Here is a 27,685-nt window from a genome sequence, read left to right as displayed (position 1 = left end):
GATCATTATCAATGTGCACTATGTAGGACTATCTTTGTATTTAGTTCAGAAACTTCATAGGAACATAGGAAGCTGCCTTGTACCAAGTCAGACCATTGTTCCATCTAGCTCATTATTGTCTACACAGACTAACAGTGGCTTCTCCAAGGCTGGAGGCTGGAGTCTCTCTCAGCCCTATCTTGGAGAAACCAGGAAGGGAACCTGGAACCTTCTGCATGCCAGCATGCAGATGCTCTTCCCAGAGTGGCTCCATTCCCTATGGAGAGTATATTACAGTGCTCACACATGTAGTCTCCCATTCATATGCAACCAAAGCAGACCCTGCTTAGCAAATGGAACAATTCATGCTTGCTACCACAAGAACAGGTCAACTTAAGTGGTGCAGCAGGGAAATACTTGACTAACAATCAGAACATTTCCAGTTCAAATCCCTGCTGGTACTATATCGAGCAGCAGCTATATAGGAAGATGCTGAAAGGCATCATCTCGTACTGTGTGGCAAGAGGCAAGGGTAAACCGCTCCTGTATTCTACCAAAGAAAACCTCAGGGTTCTGTGGGTGCCAGGAGTTGAAATTGACTTGACAGTACACTTTACCTTACCGCAAGACCAGCTCTCCTCCCACTGACATAGCAGAAATTAGTTTGGTCAACTTTGTATTGTGCAGTGTATTCCACTTACAGTTTTATGAAGTGACTATAGATAGATGTTTGTACTGAGGAGGATATAGCCCATCAGGCAAGACCATTGCTGAGCATCCTCTTAATTTTAATGAGACTGCCTTCCATATTCCTTGCAGACAAGGGTTATTGCATATAGCATTCACCTCTTCTACTAAATAGGAGGATTTTGTTGACCCATTTATCTTGTTTAGAGCTGCTACATATTAAAGTTGTTTCCTGCAGAAAAATAGTTGCCATTCAGAGAGGGAAAAGTGTATATCATAATGTGAGAAAGGGGCACATACTGACTGTGTGAATATGCATGTCACTGATATCTGTTGCCATTTGCTAGAACCTTCTGAGTAGTTTGGGTGTGAATTCAATCAGTAAAATGGTGTCTGTGTGAAAAGCATTGTGTATGAAGTAGCTTTGAGACAAATATACTATGGTACATGGACACGCTAAGTACTAATAGGTACCGTAGTTATCTATAATCATTCTTGAATTGGCTTATAAACTTGTTTGTTACTCAAAATACAAAAAAGTACACAGTGATTGTGTATTCTGTATTATAAAAACTGTTCATGACATTAGCTAGTCTAGTTCTATTGTATCCATAACCTCTGCTATTTTTATCTTCATATTTACCTTTCACAGTCTGCAAGGTGTTGACCTGACTTGGAAAGCTGAATTACTGCCAACAGTTAAGGTAAAACTTAAACGATTTTGTGCCACAAAGCTATATACTTTGAGTCAGTATTTAAGTCCAGTAAGAATATGTGTGCTGTGCAGCCCACAGCCCTGAACACACTAGTAAAATTACTGTGATTAATTCAGAGAAATGTATAGCCTTTCCTCTTAGTTAAGTACTTCTTGGGAGATGATGATAGGTGTGTGTGTATACCAAATTCAAAGATCCTTTTTCAGATCAAATAAACACTGTTAAGTGTATTGCATTTTAGGTTGTGACTCTGAAACTTCAAGACTATCCTTCTTTAACTCATCTTGTACTTCATGTGCCAGCTGTCAATGGTAATAAGGTAAGAAAGATGAGAATCTATGCAGACCTTGACAAATTTTCTTTGGATATGGGGCCAGACTATGGACATTTGACAAAATTAGTTAATTTACAGATGGATGTTGTAGAGGGGGAGGGTAAATGGACTTCTCTATCCTTTTTACCAATAATGTACTTTGAATAGAAGCATGGCTGGCTGGGAAAATATTTTATTAAACAACTAGCCAACCCACACAGAGCATCTGTACGCTCTTTGGGGACGTGCTGTTCCCCCCGTCCAGCCCCACTCTCTCTTGCCCCCTCCCACTTCACCCCTGCCCCACTTTCTCTTGCCCCCTCACCCCTGGCCCACTCTCTCTAGGCCCCCTGCCCCACCCTCTCTAGGCCCCGCCCCCCACCCCACCTTCCCCCTCTCAACTCTTGCAGCTGGGTGGGCCCAGGAACTCAATGTGTCATGAGAGTTCTGCCGCCTAATTCCTAAGGACACGCACCGGCTAAGAGAATTAATTATATAGATGTTACCTATGAATATTCCACTCTTGGCATTATGGCTCCCTGATGTCTGGGATTTGTTAAGCCCTGATCTACACTTTTTTTCTTTTCTTGTTGTATTCTAACTAAGAAAAACTGTGAAGTAAACTAGCCTGTTCTTTTTATATTGGAATTTATCATAGGTGATAACATAAGTATTTTAATAACAGGCATCCTCTAGTACAGGATTACTTTATTAATAAATGTACCCCTTCTCTCTCAAAGCTTCAGCTCAGGTACTCCATACAAGCAGTCAAAAACTGTGACCCTCACCCCAGAAGTAAATCTTGCCTAAGTTGGTGGGAAATGAAATACAGGAAGACCTTGGTATTTGCAAGGATTCTGTTCTCAGCAAGTACCGTGGATACCAAAACCACAAATACCGATGCATTGGAGCAATGGATATCTGGGGGTTAGGTTCCTTACTGTGTTTTGTGGGTTCCCAGCGGTCCAGCAACACCCCCCCCAAGACACTCAATTTTGCCAGTTTTTGGTGAAAAAATAGTGTGTTTTTAAACACACACACACACACACACACACACACACACACACACACACACACGTAACAAAATGGCTGCCAGAAAGGACCTCGTAAGTCATTTCTGGCTATTCCCAATCCACTGATACACACATTTAACTCTCCCCCACCCCATCCCGGTTTTTCCTGCATATTTTAAGGTCGGGTGTCAACTACCCGACTACGGATTTGCAAAACCGTTGATGCTGAATCTGCAAATAACAAGGTCCTTCTGTACAAGCTAAGAGAATTTGTTCCTGGAATCAGGAGAAAACAAAAGCCCCACCCCTTGACTCTAAGCTGTGGCTTCCTTCCTCGATCTGACCTTCAGAGCCTCATGGCCAGGACTTAACAGCAACCCCCTGACCTGACCCGACCCCCATCTCTCTTTCCTCCTCCTCCTTCACATGACTGGCTGGATGCTTAGGCTTGTCCCACCTCTCCCTCAACTTGACTGACAGTGTCATCAGCAAGGGCAATTCTGATGCTGAGCATCAGTTAGCATTTCCCTCGCTGCTGAGCCTGTCAGTCAGGCTGAGGTTGAGGTGGGCTGAGCCTGAGCAACTAGCCAGTCATTCACATGGAGAGGAGGGAGGGATGCTGCCAGATGCTCTCTGTACTCCGTATACTCCCTATGAGGCTTCAAGGTACCCCAAGGGTTCAAGTTGCCCTGATTGAAAACCCTTGCTCTAGCACATTGTGTAATTAGAGAGAGTAGCTCATGTTTCATCCAGAGTGTGGACTAAACCTTTGCTGTTGGGCTAGGCAAGATTGACAGTAAGATCTGTGGCAAAGCTCAATCCACAAGTGCACATTTGCTTTAAGTCTACAGAGAGCCTATAGTGGGTTTTACTTCAAAGCGATGTGTTAGAGGAGGGTCGGGCTGTACATATTAACTATAAAATGGTGTCGTGTCATTCTCAAACATGCCATCTGCTGAGTATTTCTGGGTAATACAAATTTCTACTTAATTTTTTGAAAGTAAAAAATAATGTTGCCAGAAATCATGACTTGCTCTAGTTCATTTGGTAAGTCCACTTGCACTATAGTTGAACTCGAGAGATCAACAACTTTGCACTCATCTCCACTTCCTGAATGTGAAGCGACTGAGAAGTAGGCCTGTGCACGTCGGAAACAAGGGCTTTCTGGTTTGGGAAATCCCTACCATCAGGAGGTGGGCAAGTGCCCCGGGCGCTCCCAGGGTGCTCTCAGCACTGGCATGGGGGTACAGCAATCTTTGGGGGTGGGGGGGCAGGAAGTGACGCCGGGCAACATAGGACTCCCACACGCCTTCTGGGAGAACATGTAGGCTTCTGGATCTGGTAGTCCCACTCAAAGCTTCTCCTGAGAGAACATGCACATTTTCAGCATGCATAGGCCTACTGGGCAGTAATAGTAATTCTATGCAGATTCAATAAATGGTTTGTTGTTTCTTGCAGTTTACTTTGGACTGTGAGTTCTTTAATGAAGCTTCAAGAACAGTGCAACTCCCTGTGACACATCTTTTATCTTTTGGTAAGTTCAGTTCACTGTGTTTGGCAAATGATCTTTGAAGAACTAATTTTTATTGTCAGAATTCTCAACTCTTGAGTTTAAACCAAGCTAAAGAATGGGTGTACATGTAATATAGCAACTCTTAACATAAATACTCCTGTACAGCAAATGGGTTTTGCCCCACTTTAGTGTGTGTTCTAGGTTTACTAACGTTAATTCTAACACAAGGCAATAATTTCTGCAGGGTTCTCTTCAAGCAAAATCATATTAAATTCAACTGGGCTTATTCACAATATTCAGCTCCAACATTTTGGTCAGGTATAAATATTTATTTCTGAAATGTTTTGTTAAAGCTCAATGGTTTAGTTATTTTGTGAATACTATTAAGCTGATATGTGTGTCTTAAATTTTTTTTAGATCTATCAGGCTTTTAAAATCTATGTAGAGAGCCACTGCCAGTCATTCAAAGGTAAACTTATTTCCTGATACTTCCTTTAAGCTACTCCCAAATAGAATCTTTTCTATATGTGTCACCTGTGTGCTCTTTTTTCACATTACCATTCTCTCTGCATTCTTTATTTTTAAAAGTCAGTTTTGGTTTGATTCCCTATGGAATTAACATTGTTGTATTTCTACTGCAGCAGTTGGTTATTTTGATGTGCTTACTGATATGGAAACTTGGCAGTACATTTCTGCCAATACATGTGACACCTGCTGATTCCGATTTAAAAAAGACTTGTTCAATATAAAAGTTAATCTTCTGCTCTTCTACTTTCTTTAAACTCCTTTTAAAAGTTTTACCATTATGGTTAAAACAATCTCTTGTGGATTTTCACAAAAAGCTTCCATAGTTGAGCATGCCAGATCAGTGCAAAGCACTTTGCAGCATAGCTCCTCTTCTGCAGCACCCCTGCTTGATTTCATATTATGGTATCTCTGATAGCCCATATTTCAGGTTTGAATTGTCTCTCATGCAGAACCCTAGATTTATAGCAGCTTTAGGTTTATCACACTTACTTAATGAATACCTAGTGATTTACTTCACCAGCAAGTGACGATGTCCTCCTAAAATTTTAAATCTAGACTATAATGCTTAAGTAAATAGTTTTGCCTTTGAAGTAGGCTGAAAGTAAATGCTGTCATGTGAAGCATCAACTTTATTTTTAGCATTCATTTTAGGAATAGAATAGGAACTTGAAGCAAATATTGAAATAGGCAGTCTGATTACCTTTCTTTTCTTTGATCATGTGTGATGGGAAAGGGATTCAGTGTCACAGGAACTTGTTCTCTATTTTTTCCCAAAGAAGTGTGTGGCTCTTTGAGTCTTCTGGAGGCATAATTATATTATTAATGTAAAGGTGAAACTTCTTAGATCTGTAGTTTTTTTTCTAATCTCTTGCCTGTCTGGCATTTTCCAGAGTATGGGTTTGGGGTGAAATCTTTGAAAGAAAAATGAATTTTGGATTTTGTTCGTGTGTTTCCAATGGAGGTGAAATTAAAAATAAAATACTATTGATGTTAACTGAGATGTGAGCATTAATCCATGGCCACCAGAATATTGCTCAAGTTAGTTAATTAGTGTATATAATTCAGAGGTATTATTACTGGTGAGCAGAACTTCCTGGTGTCCCTTTAGTAAGCCAGATAAATGTGTTAGCACTGAGTCAGGTTTTATAATTCTGGGCAGTCTCTATTCTGATCCTTTAGATTTAGTATATATATCCCTATGTGGGTTGGGGAGGTATTAAAAAGCATGTGCAAATCTATTTGGTGTCCTCCAGGGTCAGTAAGGTGCCTAAATAGGGCTCATAATCTGCTTATGTTTCAAAGGACTGCTTTTAAACATATCTCTGTGTGTGTGTGTGTGTGTGTGTGCACACACGTATGCATGTTAACAAAGTATTTAACAATAAATAATCAAATATTCTGTTTTAGTACAGAGCTTTGTAAACATGGTGATAGTGATCTGATGTAAATATTAATCTTTAACAAATAATTATTTTTTGGACCTGACTGGTAAAGTGTTCATTATATTGCAGGCACAGGGTATAGTAAACGTATACTTCTAATAATGTGGTGTTGTTGTTGCCAATCATGAAGATTAGAACAAATAACACACAAGAAAAGGTTGAACGCTTTTCCATGCAGGTTACCATTTTGGCCTTCCCCTCTGATTCATATTGGCTTCTACAATATCATAGCACTTTGTTATTTATAGTCTAAGAACTGGTTTGTGTGACCAGGGTCTTCACTTGATTATCTCAACTGTCACATAAAATAACTTGGTGATATGTGCAACCTTGAGATTATATCAGCTAAGATGTGTAGAACTTTATTCTCACAAGCAGTGCCTTTCAGTGAAGAGAGAAGGATTATGCATAAAACTTTGCACTTCTAAATTTGTATTTTAACTTTTTTAATTTTGCACATTTCTATACGGCCCCATACACAAATCTCTGAACTATTTACAATTGTAGTTATGTGTTATACAATTAAATTTTAACGCAATTAAAATAGATAAAAATTCTAAAACTAGATTAAAAACTCCAAAACTTAATTGTAAAATGATAAATTAAAAGCCTGATTAAACAGCTATGTGTTCAGATTTTTCTTTAAAACATCCAGAGAAGGGTAGGCTCTAATTTTGTTAGGAAGCACATTCCGTATGGATAGACTATATAACTCTATCCTTAGAGTTGACAGTCTGAAGCTACTTAGAGAAATACTTGAGTGTGTATAGAAATAAATTATGGGAATGATCTGCCTGTGTCACTTCCCTAGTGACAAAACAGCTTTCACTGTTTTTAGCTCTTACTGTACTTGGTAAGCCTCCACCCCACCCACACACTCCTTGTAGAGTAGAAATTGGGTAAGTTGTGATATGACACATCCCAAATGTTAACCACCTGCCATGGGATGTGAATAATGATAAATATGACTTAATGCAAAATTGAGATGGGTGATGCCTGTCCATGATAGGTCCAAAACAAGTCCTTTTGACACTCTGAAAAGTATAGTCATCTTACTCCATTTTGGGGGGAAAGGCAAAGTGCCAGGAACTAATGGATTCTGGAGCACCATGAGCTTTAGGCAACCACCTACCTGACAGGAATCATGAAGGGGGTTGGTGTATATGCTCAGTGGGTGATATAAAGTGGAGGGTAAAGCCACCTAATGGTGCAATAGGGAAATGGCTTGACTACCAAGCCAGTGGTTGACGGTTCGAATCCCTGCTGGTATGTTTCCCAGACTATATTGGGCAGCAGCGACAGAGAAAGGTGCTGAAAGGCATCATCTCATACTACACAGGAAGAGGCAATGGTAAATCCCTCCTGTATTCTACCAAACACAACCACAGGGCTCTGTGGGTGCCAGGAGTCGAAATCGACTTAACGGCACGTTTTAAGGCAAGTGGACAAATTTTAGCCTTAAATAAAATCCAGTATTTACGAGTATTTGGTGGAGAGGGGCAGTGTTAAGCATGAATACATAATAATAATGCATTGTATTTGAGAACAGCCTGAGCAGCAAAGCATGAATACTAGATAACTGGGAAACTAATTTTGGAGTGAGAGAACTACCCATGCTCCTTATTTCAAGCACGGAAAAGTCTTATGCGTTTAAGTGGAAGCTTGACTTGCTCACTGTGCATTTACCATTTTTAGTCATGAAGCTCCTTTTTTTTTTTTAAGCTCAAACGATGCTTGGGCCTCATGATCACTTGCTATATTGCATGTCATTGCAGAACTCTGTGTTTGTAGACATACACATTGAACATTTCCCATGTGAATAAGGTGTTTACTATTTGCGGTTAAAAAAAGTATTTGTATTCTGTTTTAAACCGTGGGTAGACAACCTAGAAGTACTGTATCACATTGCATTCTTTCATTTGTCTCTTCCAGAAAGGAGGTCTAGTGTATACCGACTTCATATACCATGGTCACATGAAGATTCTTTAACTTGGTCTCAGTAAGGATTTCCCATTCTTTCTAGTACTGAAAAGTATTCTGTAGATACTTTCATATATGGGGAAAAAAATTACAGTTGGCCCTCATTCTTGGTTTTGGCACTCACAGTTTTGCATATCCGCAGTCGGGCAATATATACCCGACTTGGTAATCTGCAGTATGCTGTTTCACATATCCGCCATTTTCGGCAGCACAGTTCTGCTGTTACATGGTCATGCTCTTGCTGCACATGCTCATGAGTTGTAAGAGTGCTTTGGTCTTCATGTATAGAGGGTTTTTTGTGTTTTTAAGCCATTTTGGGTAGTATTTGGCAGGCTTGGATAGCCTTTGGTATCTTTAGGGAGCCATTGAGAGCCTTTTTTTGAGCCATTCCTGTGGAGCTTCTTGAAGCCATTTTCTGGAGCCTCTTGCAGTATTATGCTGCCCTTCTAAGATGCTAACTCTCACTATTATAAACTTTAATTTTGTTGAAAAATTATTTTTTATTTTAAAAATCACATTAAAAACTATAGTTTTGGTCATTACAGAATATTTAATTTAAATTGCAATTAAAAATGAAATTTAAATTAAACATTTAATTTTGTGCTGCCTCATTGGCCAACCTCCCAACCAAACAGGCCAAGGGCTTGTGCTGCTAAGTGCTGGACCAGCTGTGGGGTGAGGCAACTTCATGATTACACATGACTGGAGGAGCTGGGGGACATTGCTGGAGGAGCTAGAGAATCGGAGAGTGGAAGATCTGAGGTGGCCAAGAGACAGTGCTGTGCTCCAGCCTTATTGCTGCTTTTACCCTTTTCAGTGATTTTTTTCAGTTGTTTTTCTGGGCCCTGCAACCTAACCATCCAGTTTCCAATGGCTTAATGTTTCATTGTTTGCGGTTTTGTTATCTGAGGTTGTGGGCCTGAATGGAACCTCCCTGCAAATGAGGGCCACCTATATAGGCATCCTGATTATATGCAAAGAAATGGGGTGTCACAATTTGTGATGGCATTAGGTGATTCAATGTTGATTGCAAACTGACTTTCAAATTCTGATCAGGATAGAAAGCTTGTTTAGTGATGATGCAATCAGTCTTTCTCTTTAAAAAGGAAAAAAAAAGTAAAAACAGGTTGCTCACCTGTAACAGATGATCTGGAGGTGATCCGTTGTATTCATAATACCCGCCCAGCCTCCCCACGTCATCAAGATAGAAAGTTGAAGAATTGAAAGGGATCGTCGGTGTGAACAATTGTACTGGCGGTCCAAAGAAACTGAGGAAGACACGCCCCAACTGCCTGTTTTGACGAAGGCACGATCACGTGCAGGGCGGTTGGGGGCGTCGCGAGGAGCTAGTCAATCGGTCCGCGAGGTCCCTGCGCAGGCGCAGAACCCATTCTTTATGAGTGCAACGGATCACTATCCAGATCTTTGAGTATCTGATTAGAATTCTTTGTTACATTTTTATTTTAGTGTCTATTCATAGATATAAACAGCTGTTTAGCAATGTGATCCTGTTCATGGTTACTTGATAGTAAATCCCACTGTATTAAGTTGGGTGACTTCAAATAAGTGTGCACAGGATTTCAGCCTAAATTAAGACAGCATTTTGATTTAGAGAACACTTGGAATAATAGAAAATGGAATCATATTGGCTGTCTGCAAATTCCGAAAATGGAAATCATATTCTACAGTCCTAGAATCTGCAAAGCAGGTTATTTAGTGTATTTGCTGAAGAAAACTGTCACCTTCCTTGCTGTCCCTTTGTATAGACACTTATATCCTTATTCTGTTGGGATAAAAGTTGTTGGGTTTTTTTTGTTCCAGAGAATGAAATCTAAATATTGTACAGACTAAGTCCTACAGCTCAACTTCTTATGTAGTTGCTTCAACTGCAGAGCCAGGCTAAATGAACTATTTCTGTTTGCAACTTGCTAGGGTTGTATCTGTTTCAAAAATAAATTGTTTATTTTTAGGGTTGTAACATCTAGTTGACTTAATGAGTTAGATCTATTTTAATACTTTTTGATAGACTACAAAAGTAGTCCCAATTAGGAACACCATTTGTAACAAAAACATGCAAATACATATACACTGCAGGTGGCAACCACCATCTTAGACAAGACATTTTCTATTCTTGCTCACTTAGTAAATGAGCATTTTCCATTCTTGCTCACTCGCCTGTTGTAAAATGGTGCATGCTGTGACATATGCATGCAGCCTCTAAAAGCAAAGCACATGAGTGTGAAGTTTCCCAGAGGCATTTTGTTGGCTACCGTGGGAAGTGAGCTCAATACATCTTTTGGTCTGATCCTGCAGGACTCATGCTCTTGCTCTGCAGAATCAAAACTATTGTCGGTGTATGCAAACTAGTTTCTAACACCATGTGATGTATCAACTGTTTGACTCTGGTGGTGACACCTTCGTTGTTAAATATTAGGTCTGGGCTATTGGAAATATTGGAAGGCACGTTGCGGCCATTCCCTTCCTGCCACCACAAGGAAGCAGCCAATCGTAAGGCAATTCCCCCAGATAATACAGTGTTTGGAGGAGTGTCTTTAATTCCCGACCCAGCAATGGTGTGGGAGGCTGGACAGATGGAGAGAATGCCTGGAGGGGGTCTGTAGGGAGCACAGTGAGTCATGCAGGGAGGAGACTGTGGGGGGAGCATGGGGATGCCTGGGAACTGTGGTTCTTCCCAGAGCTTCTCTCATGGGAGAAGCTGTGGGGAGAACTACAGTTTCCAGGCATTCCTTCACATTCCCCCAACCTCCCCATGGACTCTTCCAGTATTCTCTCCACCTACCCAGCCTCCCAAATACTGGATTGCGAATTAAAGAACCTCCTCCTGCAACCACCACACTACCTGGGGCAATTGCACCATGATTGGCTGCCTCTGTGTGGTGGTGGGGAGGGAAAAACTCCATCAGGCCTTCCGACTTTTCCGATAGCCCAGACCTACTGAATATTGGATAGATATTTTCTGAGATACTTTAATTGGGTATAGTCTTGTGTGCTGAGTTGTCTGTCATTTCGTTTTGCCCAGATATAATATGAACCCAGTTTCATGTTGCAAACAATGACCTGGGTTTTTAAATATATATATATTGTATTAGATAAATGTGTGCTGCATACTAACATTAAGAAAATTTAACACAACTACTTTAGAGTTCCATCTTCAACTGAGATTTCTGCAAAACTGCACATTGCACAGCCTGAAAATGACACTACTGTTCCAGTGTTGAATATTTATTCATCTTCAGATTGTATATATGAAGTAAGTAAAAGCCATCAAAACATTTGGGTTCTCTCTCCTTCTGCCCCCCAAGTAAAGGTGCATAGTTGCAGCATTATGAAACACTGGCACAATCTTTCAGTGAAGTATGGACACAGTCATTGTGAAAATCTGCATTGATTCAGAACTGAACTCAGATTTCACTTTTTATTTGTAAGATAAATGAGTATATTTTATTGTGGTATTGAAAGAGAATGGGTTGTATCAGAACTTGCCTTTTGTGCAGTGGTGCGAGTGAAAGTGAACATCTTTTCCTCGTTGTTACAGTTCCCCTGTGTTTTCCCAAAAAGTAACTTTTGAGGGTTGGAGTGCTTGTGCCTGGTTTGGGGGATTCCCTCCAACCTATCCCAATCCCTTTTTAAGGGTTCACTGATTCTTGGGAGCAGCTTTGGGTTGAGGGATCAGGGGGTTCAGGGAATTTGTAGGGAGTGGAGGCAGGGAGTTGCTCTTGCATTGCTGCATGAGCATAGGTTAAGATACTGTTGTAGCTTCTGAGCAGAAGCAGCACTCCTGGCCCTAACACAAGGGTTAGTCTTGCTTAGCAAGGGACCAAAGTACTATAAGGCACTCTTGGGTAGGTTACTTTACACCCCTACCTGAGTTTCGGGAGATAAGAACTTTTTGTATGAGATGACCCAGAAGCAGGCCATCTCATACATAGGAACATCTCAGAACCAAACAAGCCTTCCAACTTGTGACAATTTGACACAGAATAGTAAGATTATGGGAAAATGCTTTGTACCTGCTCAGCAGCTACAACAATACAACCTAATGTGTTTGGTGTTTTTATATTATTCAAAGATTATTCGTAAAAACTATGAGATGCATATTTTATGTATCTAAAATATTCATAAAAAATTTTTTTCTGTTATACTAGGTAACTCTCAAGACCTCCTTTCTGCAAGTTCTTGGCCAGGTAAGGTTTCATTTAGTATAACATTACTAAACAAGATTGGTAACGTATTAGTTCAGCTTCTGTTAATGTGAGGTGTGTGTCTGTATCAACAGCAAGTAGTTGAACAAGGATATTGCTTGTCTTGCTTTGCTGATTTGTTCTCTGAAACACAGATGAAGCATTGCAACATTTATCAACTAATATAAGGTTAGACATTGTCTATTTCCCTCCCCCACTCCACCCCAACACCAAGAGAATTTAGGACAATTTCTTCATAGGATTACAAAAGGACTGTGACCTTAGCATTGCTAATGCTGGTAATTCAGTTCAGTAGGCTTTCCTTGGTATAACAACACAAATCATAGGTTTGATCAGTCCTTGTTCTAAAGTGGAACTGACTCCAAGAATGTTCTGATCCAACAGATCTGAGTGCCCTTGATAATTTCTGTCACTGACTTGAAGTTTTGATTATTTACCATGAAAATCAGCTGTGCAATTCTTCATGAATTATCCATAATTTTGCCCAATGTGTGTTTGAGGTTATGGGACAGGAGGAATGAGTGAGAAGCATGCCATATTGCTGCTTCCCATGAGATTTGCATCCTGATATGCAGGATATCAGGCTCTTGTGTCAGGCCCTGATAGCCCTGCCTTAGAACTCATATTTCAGACCCGTACCTCCAGTAGCTTCCTTGTGGCCTCCACACTGGTGCACCCTACACAGACAATTGCTTCCAGCCTCCCAGTTAATCCTGTGTCACTACCATTCACACAGTTTCATATGTGGCTGTCATAAAATAGTTCATATCCATGGGGGAAGAAATCTTAAAAAGCCTTCTAACTTAAAATACTTGGGAAAACTGTAGATGGATGTTTAACCATATAAATTTTGTGGAAGAGGGGGGGAAATCCTAGAGATGTTACATTGGAACTGGTATTGCCCCAAGATTACAATTCTAAATTCATATTAAGAATATCGGCTGGTATCCATAGAGGTTATATCAAAGAAGCACACACAACATGATTCGAGTAATAGTTGCATATGTCTGAGTGCTTTATATTGGCGTAAGATGTGGTATTCATACACATCAATAGACTCAGTTTCTAACTTCAGTTTTTCCCCTCACCCTCTTGAGAACTGGTATATTTGTATTAAGAGCATGAGTTGGGGAGTCTTTGACCTCACTGAGTAGCCTTGGGCAAGCTGCTTTGTTTCAGCCTCAACTCTTCGCTGCAGGCCTTGTTTACAGATTTGGAAAAATTACTAAGAGTTGATATATGTGGAGCTCTTCAGAAAAAAAGGGTGTACAGGAGGACCTTGGTATTCATGGGGACTCCATTCTGAGCTATTGCCGTGGATACTGAAACAGAGAATACTGAGGCATTAAGTGAATGGGATTGAGGGGGTTAGGTTCTGAAGGGCATGGAAAATAGCAAACATGAAGAAAAACAAAGTGCCCTACCATGGTCTACAGGTCCCCAGCAGTCCAGCAATGCCCACCAAATGACTTAAATCCACCTTTTTTTCTTTTTCTTTTTGAGAGAAATTGGGTTTTTAAACAATTTTTTCTTTGAAAAGGAGCCACAAAATGGCTCCCAAACACAAAATGGTGGCCAGAAATGACCTCAGAGGTCACTTCTGGCCACTTCTGATATGCAGATTTAACCCCTTTTTTGCTGACTTTTTTGTCCGTATACCTGACCACAGATATGCGAAACCGTGGATGTCAAATAACAAGGTCCTCCTGTATAGGTAGGGAATTGTTCTCACTACAAAAATGGAGTGACTTTGCATGCTCCAAGTGCCCATAAAACATTTTTGTTTTTGTAGGTAATAAGGTTCCATGGTGGCATCATTCCTGTGTACATTATTTCTAATATTCTTCTTGCCTATGGAAGACAATTAAAGTCCCTAATTTCAACAGGTAATATGTGAAAAGATTTTTAATCACAGGTTTATTTAGCATGCTAAACTAGAAAAAATCATTACATTTCATAGTGCATTTCATTTGCAATTCTCTCTCTCTTAAGGTGTTATAACAAACTAGATATTTCTGGGCATCCAAGATTAAATTGTTAGAATGAAGCATTGACATTGACTTAATAGAAGCATATTTTAAAAGAAACTTTTCTTAATGCAAGATGGAGGCTTTCAAAGTCAACATTTCTAAAACAGATTTCTCAGTCAGACTAATGGGTGCTTTTTGTGGTTAGACATGCACACTGAAAGAACATTGAAGTACTGTATATGTAGAACCAAGAATATTTTTCAAATACACAGTCACTGGTTTTATCTCATGTGTGCTCTAACAATGGGATAAACTGATAATCAACAGTTTAGAGCACTGGTGTTAGAATTTAACTGTGGCTACATAGTTTAAAATGTTTCTCCTTTAGTGGAAGAGTGTATCCAGATATGGGTTGTTCTCCCATTTTCTTTCAAGGCAGGTCCAATCACATTCAGGCCTTTGATTTCCATATATGAGGGGTGAGGAATTCCCCTTGCCCTCACTGCCTGCCGTGTTGCACTCCAGTAGACAGTGTGGCCACAGTGCTTTGCTCTCTTTCAAAAGAGTCTTGTCTGTTGTTTCTCCCTTTCTCCCTCTGCCTACTCCTGCAAATTAGTCCTGATAGAGGGCAGGAAGAACTTTGGTGTGAAACTTTGCCACCCCACTCACATACTCAACAGTCCAATCATATTGTTAGAGGAAGTGCAAGTGAGTACAGGGAGTGCACAGAGGGAACCGTCCCCTCACTCCCCTAGTGGTTCAAATTTTCCCTTCCCCAACACTACCATACTAATCGATGCCAAAGGGACCCCTATTTTCCCCCTCACTACATCCCAGAAATCAGATTACCAATGGAGTCCCACTGTGGATCAGTGTCTGAACCTCCTCATCAGAAAGAGATGCATCAGGAACTTTCTGATGGGGTGGATAGAGTGGTACCTTCCCCCACCCATTCCACAGGTTGTTCTCTGCTGAGGAGTTGTCTTTACTAAGAAATAATGCCTACTGGGTGCGCAAGCAAGAGGATCTGATCGCACCACCAGCTAACCCGTAGGAATGTATTCAAAGTCTCCCCGCTGCCCCTCATTCCACATTTGAGGCCACAGTTCCTCACCCTCTGTTCAAAAAAATTACATGAGGAAAAATGAACCAGGGGAAAAAGTTCAAAGCAGCCACAAAATATTACTGTGTGGCACCCAGGATTATCATGGATATACTAAAGATGCTCTTGGTGGATGGTCCAGTCACAGCCTTTTATCACAGGAACAGCCCTTCCTAAATATGGGATGACTTGCTAAAAACCCATGATGATAAACGATGTACCTTTCTGAAAGAGTCCTACTATGCATCTCCTCTTTCTATGCAGCATCGGTATCTGTGTGTCTAGGGGGGTAACTAATTATGCAAGGCCACTGCCTTCGTGGTGGATGTGAGCCTGGACGCACGGCAGTCCTTGTGCACTCTAGTCTCAGATGTCACTATAAGACACCATCTGTGGCTTAAAAGTTAGAAGGTGGATCATAAGTTTAGCTTGACATCCACCCCTTTCAAAGGGAGAAATCTTTTGGGGGAATCCCTCAATTCATTCTTAGCATAGACTAAAGATAAGGGAAATGTGATGCTGTTCCACTTGTGCAAGAGAAGGTTCTTTTTTTCAGGTTCTTCCCTTCATTCTTTCAGACTAAGTTTAAAGTAGATCAGGATAAGTATAGCACAAGCCTTACAGCAGTTTTGGCCTGTTGCCACCAGAGGTTGGGTATAGGTCCAATCTACACACAATGCAGCGACTTCAGTAGCCTATTAAACTTGGGCTCCTTTAGTCATTTGCAGGGTGGCTACCTGGGTATCACTGACCTCAGTGATTTAAGCAGCAGTTACTGGCATCAGCAGATGTCGGGTTGGGTAGGAGTGTATGCAGCAAGTATGGGTCCGTGTGTTTCTGACAAAGATACTCTCTTAATGTCACAAGGGTTCTTGCAGATCCGTATCCGGCTAGACTTCTCCAATGTAGCAGAATAGAACATTAGAACTAATCTGATAGGCTCATTCTCTGCAGAGGAACAGAGTGTATCCAGTCCACCCTTTCTTGTGTCTTGTCTGGTTTAGAGCTACGTAGCTATTCTTTTTCCATTGGGTGCTTTCCAGGCTGGCCTTGGTCATCTTCAGTCAATGCATTCCTTTGAGATTCATCCCTTTCCTGATGTGTGCAGCATCGTTATTGTTCTTATTGTTCTTGTATTCTTTCAATTGCATTGTTGGCTCATTACGTCTGTAACCAGGAGCAGGGGGGCTCATTCTCCTATATATAGAAATCTAAAGCTTGAGTATGATTGGCCCTGCCTTGGGAATGAGTGGGAGGAGCAACTTGTATTGGGATGCGCTCCTTTCTACTGCAGATAATTAATCTATCAGGTAAGTTCCATCATTCCAGTTTCTGAATTATGTGTATAACTTTCTGTTAAACTTTTAATCTGTGCATCTGATTTTAGATTTTTGTTTTGTTTTTGTTCTAGGCCAGTGTTCAGACTTTGTTCCTGCACTTACAAAAGCAGCCAGACCCTACAAAGTAGAACCTGTTGTGAATATTATTAAGTTCTTGTTGGGGTAAGATGCTTTTTAATGCCTGGTAAAGAATTAAATCAAAATGGAGTACATGTTGACTTGCAAAAGCTGAAGCCTACAATTAGGATGACCTATAATAGTGGAAATTGTTCCTAAGCTGACAAATATACTTGATTCTCAAACAATAAGACTTTTAAGGCTATCAAGATGTAGGATTAAAAAGAGCTTAAGTGGAATGAAGATCTGGAATTTTTGAATTCAAGTGTTTCAATAAAGTTGAGAAATAGAAGTAATAGGGGGATTCAATAGGATCATTTTCAGAGGAACAGCTCTGACACATGACTGTAAACTCTTCCTGAAGGGCATCTGTGTGAAGTCACAAAGAAGGATAACATGGAGATGTTGATTAAGACTACACTTTTGTAAGCAGCTTCAAGAAAACTGAAGAAAAATGCATATAAAAGCAAATGTTATTTGGTATTACTAAGATTAATTATGAATCTTGGTCTTGTGGTAGCAAGCATGATCTGACCCCCTAGCTAAGCAGGGTCCACCCTGGTTGCATTTGAATTGGAGACCACATGTGAGCACTGTAAGATATTCCCCTTAGGGGATGGGGCCTATGGGAAGAGCATCTGCATACATACATGCATGCATGCAGAAGGTTCCAAGTTACCTCCCTGGCATCTCCAAGATAGGGCTGAGAGAGATTCCTGCCTGCAACTTTGAAGGAGCTGCTGCCAGTCTGTGTAGACAATACTGCGCTAGATAGACCAATGGTCTGACTCAGTATAAAGCAGCTATCTATGTTCCTAACTGCAGTTATTAAAGCAAACCAACATATGCTATGCATTTTTCCCCCCAGGCTTAACTGGTTTAAAGGAATTTGGGATATATTATTATTACCGGAGTTGGATGCTGTTACACCGAACAACCAGGATAAATCATTTCCTTTTGTATCCCTGATTCTTTTTATGTTTGGAACTGGCATTGCCTATTGGGGTGGTATACTCTTCAATTCATCTATAAGACTCTCATCTTCACTGTGGTTAGCTGTGACCAGGTAAAAACCAATAGACTACAAATTTATGTGCATATGAGATTGTCAAAGTAGCAAATACTATATAAGGCTGTATATATATTCATTAGTTAGTTGCTAGCCGAACTGAACTTGAGGGTAGTTTCTATTAATTAAGAAAATAGGTCATCAGAAGATGAACTTTCAGGGAATTTTTAGAACTAGGGTTGTATGAAAACATACTGCAGTGCTTGTGGAAGTTCCTTCGATGAATGGAAGAGCCTTCTGTAAACACAGATTTATATTAGATATAAACCATAGTTGGTTGTAGGATTGTAACACATTTAATAATAAATGGAATTAACCAGATTGTCCTCAAAGCCAGGATAACTGTTTACACAGTTAATTTTTCTGTGAATTAAGAGCAAAACACATTCAAATTCTAACAAAGGAGGCTACAAGTTAAAATGTGAGCCAAAGCTTAATTTCAGATAGCATTTAACATTTGTTTGTAACATGCTATTAAATATTTTTCAGTCTTAACATTCATTTCTCATCCAGGAGCATAGACCTTTATAATAACCCTCTATTCTTGGTTTTCACTTCCATAAAAGATTAGGCATTGCCTTCTTATGTATGATTAGTAGGCTTGCAAGTTTTAATCAGCTTAATGGGTAGAGTTTGTAAATTGCCAGAGCCATTGGATGGGGTGGTGCAGAAATGTAATAGTAAATGATCAGCTAAAACTTTGGCTGATTGAAGACTATTCTAGTTGGTGAATACAAATGTTTGGTGCTGAGACTTAAAGACATAGTTTATTTTAAAGTCTGCTTTATTTTCATTCCTGATTACTGTATTAAAACATGGTCTTTTCTTCTAAAATAAGGATTGATAAACTTTCTCCATTCCCCCTCTGTCTCAGAAAAGGGTATTATATAAACAGGTGATGGTCAAATATATTCACATTTGATCAACTGAACATTCTTGAATTGGAGAACGAAGACTAATGTTTAGCGAAAGTAGTAATGACTACTCAGCAATATAAAGCACAGAAACCTTGGTGTTTTTTAATGAAGAAAACTGACAGTCCTTGAATATATGAGGGCTAATTCACACATTGCATAGAGACTGCGTAATGCTGATTTTGCTTCTCAGGGTATATTCAACAGGGAGCTGAAGTAAATAACTTTCTGATTAGTATACCTGTGTGGTGTGCATGTTTGCAAATATATGTAAAATATCCGCTGCATGTTACATTTTAAAGTATATTTTAAAAACACTTTAGGTGTGCATGTAAACATGTAATGTGTGAATTGGCCTTGAACTGTTGAGCAAATATTTTCCTAATACTACTATTGTTTGACTTTCTCTTTGTTGTACTTGAATAGCTTTGGATAACTCATCTGAAACAGTGCTCCCAACTTTGGTTGAAATGTTGGTTCATATCTAGGTGTTCACTTTTAAAATATAGAACTTCATTCACAGACTGACCATTGCAGGATTACTTCAATTGGAAATGGAGTGTCATATTTTTCCAATCAAGTTTTGAACATGTCATATAAAATATCTTCAATTTCCTCAAGGAGTCAACCATTTACTATGGTTCTGTTCCAGAATAATGTCAATGAATTCACCCTCTATAGCCTTTTCACACCAAATTGTTTTTATTGCCCTACTTTTATTTTTGAAGGTTAGATATCATTTCAAGGCTTTACGTGGCCTTTGACTTGACTTTCCATTTTAGTCCATAGAAACTGCAGTGAGTTTCTACTCCTACGTATTACTGTAACAGCCAACTTGAAAATTGCCATTGTTCACAGCTTTTGGCTTGATTACATTTCTACACCCCACCCCCACACACCCCGCATTTTCCTCTCACAAGTTGCTCTCAAAATTCTTCATAATCATACTGTGATTTTTTTTGACAAAGAACAATTGCTTGTTCTTTAGGGCAACTTGGAATACCTTTATTCCATTTATCAAGTCTAAATAAAAATAATTTCTGCTTTAGACTTTGACCCAAAGAAGCCAGAAAATGCTTGACTTCTCTGAGTATTTGAGCAGGAAGCAATCTTCTGTAAGGGAGAGAATCCTCAGAGACACCAGTTCATGGTGTGAGAGAAGACAGACCCATTGTGAATACTATACTTCTATGGGTTTAAAGCAAGATAAGATTTGCTATTGCATCCAACAGCAAATATCAAATTTTTATAACCACAGTTTGTGAGCAAGCCAGGATGTCAAACTGAAATTGAAAATCAAACTATAATGTGGGTTCTAAACTGCTTAGAGCAAACAATGGTTTGGCTTGAGGTCTGAAATTGAGTCATTACTTTCAAATCACAGCTCACATCATGTAGTTCAGGCAAATCTATATAGGTTGTATCTATGGAAATACTGGTTTTGAACTTTTGAAGTTGTGGTATATGGCCAAATAGATAAAATGTACTTACTGAGCTGAGCCATTATGCTTTGAAAAATGATTGATTTACTGTTAAGGTCTTGAAACTTTATTGTGTGTACATAATTATGCATGTTCTCATTTTGCATTTGATAGACCGTCTGACCTTCCACCAGACAACAGGTTGCTTACGCCTAGAAGGCTGTGTGTAGCTGCTTCCATTGTTCTTTTGAGCTGGACCACGTGTGGTGCATTGGCTATATTAATCACCTATTCTCATTACGTCTTCAAGGTATTTATTCAGCAAGCTGCATATGGTGGATTAGTATCTGTATGTACTAAATCCCATGAACTAGTTTGAGCAGTCTTCTCACTGGCTAGAGGCCAAGATGGTAAGGGAGAGAGTTCGTGCCAGTCCTATCTCTGGGTCAACCAGACATCCACATGTGGGTGTCTGTTTGCATACACACTATGCACATGCCTAATTTCGTGTGTGTGTGCGCGCTCAAATTGTATGGTTGATTCCCAGAGCGTATGTCTAATATGGACTGTGCAGTACAGGCCTATGAGCATGGAATTTTCCACATATAGGCCCTATATAAACATTGCATTCCCAAAGCAAATCTGCATCTCTTGAGCTTGCAAATGGGCATCTTTTTTTGTCCTCAGATTTTTCTGGTGCCTGGTCCAGGGAGTGTTAAAAGGTGTTAGGAAGGAGAATTCAAAGCTATAGGTGTAAGAGAGCAGTTAAACCATTTTATTTTGTGTGCATCTACCTAGGGTGGAATTCTAAAGACAGCAATAGGGTATAGCACTGCTTCTAATTCTATATAGCAAATATCTCTCAGAGAAAGACAGGATTATCCTCTGGCAAAGCAGAGCAATCACCAAACGATTAATGTGGACTTTTTTTGTAAGAGGAAGTGCAAGCTAAGCTCCTAGCTTCCCCCAAAGACATTACCTGAAAGCAAGTTAAGGCAAATTCTAGGAGTTTAATCATTTTACTCCATTTGAATTCCTGTTACAAGGAGTTCAGTGGTACTGGAAAAGATGAGGACTCAACCTGGCCTGCTGGGATATGAGTTTTGATTTAACATGAATGAGCTGGGCACCAGCATATCCAAATTGCTAGTGTGTGTAAATGCTGTCTTTAGAATTCCACCCTTGGTAGAATCCTGTTTTATTAGGATTTATTAGACAGCTGTAATTATTGATTGCACACACATGTGATAGCTAGGCACATTGCACTACACCTTGAATCAGAAACATGTTTAACTTGGATGACCTGTTTGAATTTTATCCTGATGAGCAACTTTCTATAATAAAGCCCATTGAATTATTTGGGAGTGTTTGGGGTCTTCTTTCTACCTTCGTTCCCAGACTGTATGTGGTCACTGTATAAAGAACTGGTCACTTTGTGACACTGGTTAAACAAGCCTAATTTCATATGCTAGCATATGTAGCATATAAATCAGGCTTGTTTCACAACATTTGGCTCTCTCTTATAAATCTGGGATCTTTCCGTTATCTTGTAAGTACCAATGTGTGGGTATCTAAAATACCTACAATTTGATCCAAACCAGGCTTCATGAGTGGTAAGTTGCGCATAATTGAGCTGTTCAGTCTGAGTTACTGAAACTTTAGAATGTTTGAGGTGATCCATGTTGCCTCACAACCTGGGTTCTGCACCTGCTATGTAATCCCTTGTGGAAGAATTCCAATTTCCTCAAGGCACTCTTCGGCTCCACCAAATCACGAGCATGGCACAACTGTTATTTTTGGTGGGAGAGCACCACTCTCCTCAGTTCCTTCTTGACAGCCAGGCTGCTTGCATTGGGAAGGATTTGCTCTACTCTCGTGGTTCCTCAGCTTTTCTTCAAATCATTTTTTTCGGCTTATTTTTCTGCTTGTCCCTCTGGCTTGTTTACCCAGTGATTTTGCCTCTGACCACAGTCTGTTTTTTGTCTTTCTCTTTCGACTTGCCCCTTCTTGCTCTAATGGATGTTAGAAAAACTTTCAAAAAGTGTAGTTCTTGCAGGTGTACTTTGCCCTTGTTGGACAAACACGATGAGTGTTTAATTTGTTTGGGCAAAGTGTGAAGGCCTACAAAATATGCCTGGTCTTTTCTTGCCAGACTAAAAAGAGCCATGAACTTTGTTTGCGAGCGGCCCTTTAAGAGACTGCACTTTGGCCTCAGACACCAATGACGAATTATCCGGGACAGTCAACATTGACAAACTCAACCAACATCCACTCATCGGGACCGAGAGCAGCTCCTGCTATGCATCGTCTGTCGAGTTCAAAGTCAACTTAAGCCTCAACTTCTGTGTCTTCTTCTTGAGCTCCTTCTTATAGGGGCTATGGGGTTTCTACTTTCAAGAAGCTGATGGTGGTCAGTGTCTACTCCCAATGTTGCTGCTACAAGAAGCATAATCATGAGTGTTCCAGGTCTCAGGGATCATTGAGCCTCAAGTGCTGCAAGACTTCAACTTCTTCTTCTTCGATGTCGATGAAACCAAAGCCATCTACAGTCATCTCTCGCCAACCATGAAGGTTCCGTTCTGGGAAAACCTCATGGTTGGCGAGCCATTGAAATTGATGGCAAACGGGGTTAGAGGAATCATGGTTGCAAAAGGCCTGCAAAATACAGTTTAAAATAGGGGAAAAAATCCCCCAAATCACTATGAGTCAGTAAAAGAAGTGAAGAGAAGACCAGAAAATAGCAAAAAAACCCAACCCCACCCAAAATTGCCCCCCCAAATCTTGCCAAACCTCAGATACTTGGGTCGTGGTTGGCGAGACCAGCCACAATTTCCCAATCGCGGATACCTAAAACCACAATTGGGAAACCCACGGTTGGTGAGGGATGACTGTACTTGGTCGGCGTAAATGGTGTCACCTCCTACCCCTTCGCTATCCACTGCGCAAGCGTCTTTCAAGGTTTATTTACCCTCTACATCGGCTGCGTCGACATTGAGTGTTCGCCAGCATCGGTGACAACTTTGACTATTGTCTCTCCATCTTCGCTTCTGCTCCTGATGTCTTCAATGTCAACTTCCACCCCGATGACCTGTCCAAAAACTACCTTCATCAAGACCACTGCTTTTGACAAAATCGTGGGTTATTCCACTGCCGGTGCCTAGAGTACCTTCTCTCATTGTAATAGACTTCTCTTTGGCTTCATCCCCAGCACATTCTCTTCATGACTGTCCTGACAAAGAACACCAACCATCCAGAAGGGTTCTTCAGTGTTGGGTGACAAGTCTACAGCCTGCTATTAGGTGTCTCTGCTGGGTTCTTCAACCAGTACTCTGTCAGGGTCCACCCTTAAAGGTTTCCATCTTCACGGTCTCAACGGAGATAACACCAAATTTGTACTGGTCACTAAGATAGAGTCTGCTTTGCCTGCCAGGGTGGCTCCACATTGCTCTCACACTCAACATTGGAGAAAGCGTCTGTACCTTTCTTTATCTTACTATGCATCCATGGACTACTGGAGTTCGCCTGGGGCTTTGGGTCTTGTAGATAGAGACCTGAATTATATGCCCTTGCTGGCTCTGCTTTATGATTTGCAGGACTATGAAAGACAATGAAACTGAAGAGTACTCATGAGTCCTCTCCTGTCAAAGGTCAGGATCCTGTTATTTTATCAGCTCAGACCTTTCCTTTCAAGTGCCCTAAAACACCTGCGGTACCTGTGGGTATGAGGAACCTTGCTTCAGCTGCCCCTACTCGTGTGTCAGATGCTGATGTGGAGGTCATTGATCCACCAGAGACTCCTGAGAATTCCCTGGAGTGGGATGACCTTTCTGAAGTAGGCACCTCCAGCCCATCCTCGGAAGGAGATTTGGTCCACACCGAAAACCCTTTGGACCAGTCCCCTGATGAGACAGTAGCCAGTCTGCCTTCAAGTTCACCAACAGAGGAGACACGCTTCTTCTGTATTTAAGTAACCAAAATGGTGAAAGCTTTGGGCCCGGAGCTAAAAATACCAACACTGGAAGTTAAAGATCTGGTTTATGATTTCATTGCTGCTACTTTGACTGCCCAGCCCACCACCTTGCTCATGCTGCTGGTCCTGTCTAACTCTCCAAAGGTCTGTTGGGAGGTACCTGCTGCCTCCACTACTGCCTCAAAAAGACTTGAGAGCCTGTATTGCATCCAGGAGGACTTCTGCCCTTTCCTTTTTAGGCACCCCTTCCTAACTCTCTGGTGGTGGACTGTGGTGCTCTTAGCAATAAGTGGGTAGAATTCATTCTATCCCAGTAGATAGAGGGCAGAAAACTTTATGTGATGGGACGGAGGTTCTATTCCTCTTCTTGCTTGGCCTTGAACATTTTGAATTATACGGCTTGTATGGCCAAATTGCATTATTCGGTTTGGGTCAATCTGAAAGAGGACTTGAAGGATGTCCCTGAGGATTTTAAGGATAAATTTGTTTGCTCTGGCCAAGTCATCACAAGACAGTATCTCAGCACCACCAAACGTTTTACTGAGACTGAATCTCGATCATTGGCCGGTGCAGTGACCCTTTGTTGGCACGCCTGGCTGCGGTCCACCTCTGTGAAGGACAAAGCCAAAATTTTGCCTTTTGAGGGAGATGGGCTTATCAGCTCACAGATGGATGAGACAATTGAGAGAATGAAAAAGCCCCGCTACACATTGCGGAATTTTACCACCACTTTCCAACAGTCCTAATTTCCTCAGTGTTACTGATCCTTTGAAAGACCAAAATTCCAGTATTAACAACTCAAACAGAAAGACTACAAAAACTATAGTCTATATGACTATAGCATACCCAAGCACCTGCACAACTGACAGCAGCAAGGAGAAAAACTCGAGGACCAATCCAGTGTGTTTGATGTACTGGCACTGGAAATACCTCAGTCTCCACATCCTCCGATTTGTTTTGCCCTTTTCTCCGGTGTTTGGCACCATATAACATCAGATGCCTGGGTGTTGTCCATAATATCGACAGGCTATGCCACTGAATTCAAAAGCCACCACACTCAACGCCTACCTCACAGAAAAGGTACGTTCCTTGCTATAGAAAGGTGCGATAGAGACTGTTTCCTCAGAAGATCAGAAGACAGGCTTTTATTTGAGGTATTTGCAGGTGCACAAATTGTATAGAGGCCTTAAGCCCATCATGGACCTCTTCAACCTGAACGAACATGTGAAGACCAGAAAGTTCAGGATGATATCTCTGCAAACCATTCTCCCTTGGCTCATGAAGGACAAATAGTTTGTGACTCTGGATCTCAAGGATGCGTACTTTCATGTAGGAATACATCCTGCACACACAAAGTACCTGCATTTCACTCTGAGTCAACTGGCCTACCAATACAAAGTCCTTCCCTTGGGCCTCTCCATGTCCCATCCCCCCTTGTATTTACCAAGTGTGTCAATGTCTTTCTCTACCATGTCAGTGTCTCAAATGTTCTGGCCTATCAAATGCTTCTCTTGCAGAAAGAGCAAGCAAGATGCACTTTTAGACACCCAGGCTGGGATGGCTGCTCAGTTTTCCCCCATCCAGATTCCAAATGATTCCTTAAGGGTGTGAACAACCTCTTCCCTCTTTTCCGTAATCCTTGAACCCTGGAGCCTCTCTCTGATCCTGTCCTCTCTCACTGAACCCCCCCCTTTTTTAACCACTCCTCTGCTATCCTCAAGTCCATGTCCTTGAAAGTGGCCTTTCTCATTACTCTAACTTCAGCATGAAGTCTCAGTGAACTGACAGCTCTCCACTCTAACTCTCGCTACACTAAGTTTTACACTGATGAGGTCATTATTCGGATTGACCCTTCTTTCACTCTGAAGGTGGTCTCTGATTTTCTTTTAAATCAAGATACCGTCTTGCCTAACTGCTTCCAGAACCTTTCACCCTGCTGGAGAAGTCTTTACTATCTAAACCTCATGTCAGCAGCTCACATGTTTGGCATCAGTATGAAAGAAAACTGCAAGGTGGCCATGTAGTTCTCAGACCTACCTTTTGTTAAGCACTATGCTATGGATATCCACTCAGCAGTGGAGACCAACTTTGGTCGGTTGGTCCTCAAAAAAGATCTCTGAATGGTATCCAAGCTCCCATCTCCATCTTGGTGAGCTGGTTAATCACCCAGGTTGTGAGGGAACATGGATCTCAAAGATAAACAGGTTGCTTACCTGAAACAGGTGATGTTTCTGGTGATCCATGCTCACTCATAACACCCACACGGCCTACCATGCTGCTAGGATACCTCCACATTTAAAGTGACTTACCTGTCTCCATCCATGAATATTCCTCTTCCTGATCAGCCACTGTGATGAATGAACTGAGGAGAATAGTGCTCTCACACCAAAAAAATAAGTCGTGCCACATGTGTGATTCGGCGTAGCTGAAGAGCACCTCCCAGAGCTTGGAATTCTTCTGCGAGGGGTTACTGCCCAGGTGCAGAACCCAGGTTGTGAGTGAACATGGATCACTTGAAAGATCATCGGTTACAAGTAAACAACCTGTTTTTTCTTTTGCATTCACTAAAATATGTAGCAGCGGGTGGAGTCATTTTTAGGCAATGATTGTGACATTTCTCATAATGGCTATTTTGAATAGAGATGTAAAATTGCTGACAGCTTTGAAGGCATGGAGGGAAAATCTTCCCATGGAGAATTTGTTATTCTGGAAAAGGAAATATTTCATTAGAGGGTTCCCCACCCCACAAACTCATGTTTCCTAAAACTTTCTGTGGTGGTAGTTTGGCTCCTGGATGTTTTATCTCTAATACTGAAGCACAAGTAGTCCTGTAACGGTTGTATGCAAACATTTTCTTCTCATTCTTGCCTCACAGTATGAGATGATTTGGAGAAATGATGATATAGCTGGAAGAGAGGGTTGTCTGCATAGGTTCCTTGAGTGACTGGAAAAAAGCACTTCATACAAGGCAGCCCACACATTGCCTAAGATTGCTTTTATTGTGACACCCCATCCTACACTGTTCGTGAGGGTCTCTTGCCCATTGAAGGGGAATGGGGCTGCAATAGGGAGGCAGCATGAGAAAGCCCTGTTGGATACAGCCCAGAGTCGGTTGATAAGCAGATGATGTTGCAAGAAAAAAATATAAACGTTTCTTTTGTTATGCAGGTTATTAAGCTACATTCAAATGTAAGAACAGAACTAAGTGTCCTTAATATGGTAAGTCTGTTAGGTATCTGCTTTCATGTTACAAGCGAACGCTAGATTGTTGTCATAGCCCTAGGCTTGTGAGTCTGGCATTGTGGGCCTCTCTCATAGGCAGGTCAGCTGCAGCTCTTCTGGAGCTCTGAGTACTTTGGTCTGTAAACCACCCCCTTGCAAATCCATT

General features: G+C 41.0%; 1 protein-coding gene across 3 annotated transcripts in view; it reads left to right on the top strand.

Moving 5' to 3' along the window:
* PGAP1 (post-GPI attachment to proteins inositol deacylase 1) overlaps positions 1-27,685 on the top strand; it is an 89,929-nt gene that overhangs the window by 43,131 nt on the left and 19,113 nt on the right. For 2 of the 3 annotated variants that reach the window (XM_053280279.1, XM_053280296.1), the window contains 13 exons: positions 1,319-1,370; positions 1,624-1,701; positions 4,167-4,242; positions 4,466-4,539; positions 4,639-4,690; positions 8,124-8,190; positions 11,334-11,442; positions 12,338-12,376; positions 14,187-14,280; positions 16,878-16,968; positions 17,792-17,989; positions 20,502-20,637; positions 27,466-27,516. In XM_053280279.1, coding sequence (XP_053136254.1) covers positions 1,319-1,370; positions 1,624-1,701; positions 4,167-4,242; positions 4,466-4,539; positions 4,639-4,690; positions 8,124-8,190; positions 11,334-11,442; positions 12,338-12,376; positions 14,187-14,280; positions 16,878-16,968; positions 17,792-17,989; positions 20,502-20,637; positions 27,466-27,516 — 1,117 coding nt within the window. The remainder of the gene's footprint in view (positions 1-1,318; positions 1,371-1,623; positions 1,702-4,166; positions 4,243-4,465; positions 4,540-4,638; positions 4,691-8,123; positions 8,191-11,333; positions 11,443-12,337; positions 12,377-14,186; positions 14,281-16,877; positions 16,969-17,791; positions 17,990-20,501; positions 20,638-27,465; positions 27,517-27,685) is intronic. The other variant, XM_053280288.1, reaches the window with a different exon arrangement.

The sequence above is a fragment of the Hemicordylus capensis genome, chromosome 1 (genome assembly GCF_027244095.1).
Source record: "Hemicordylus capensis ecotype Gifberg chromosome 1, rHemCap1.1.pri, whole genome shotgun sequence".
In the NCBI taxonomy this organism is placed as follows: domain Eukaryota; kingdom Metazoa; phylum Chordata; class Lepidosauria; order Squamata; family Cordylidae; genus Hemicordylus; species Hemicordylus capensis.
The sequence above is the reverse complement of the archived record's forward strand: the minus strand, read 5'-3'. Positions and strand labels throughout refer to the sequence as shown.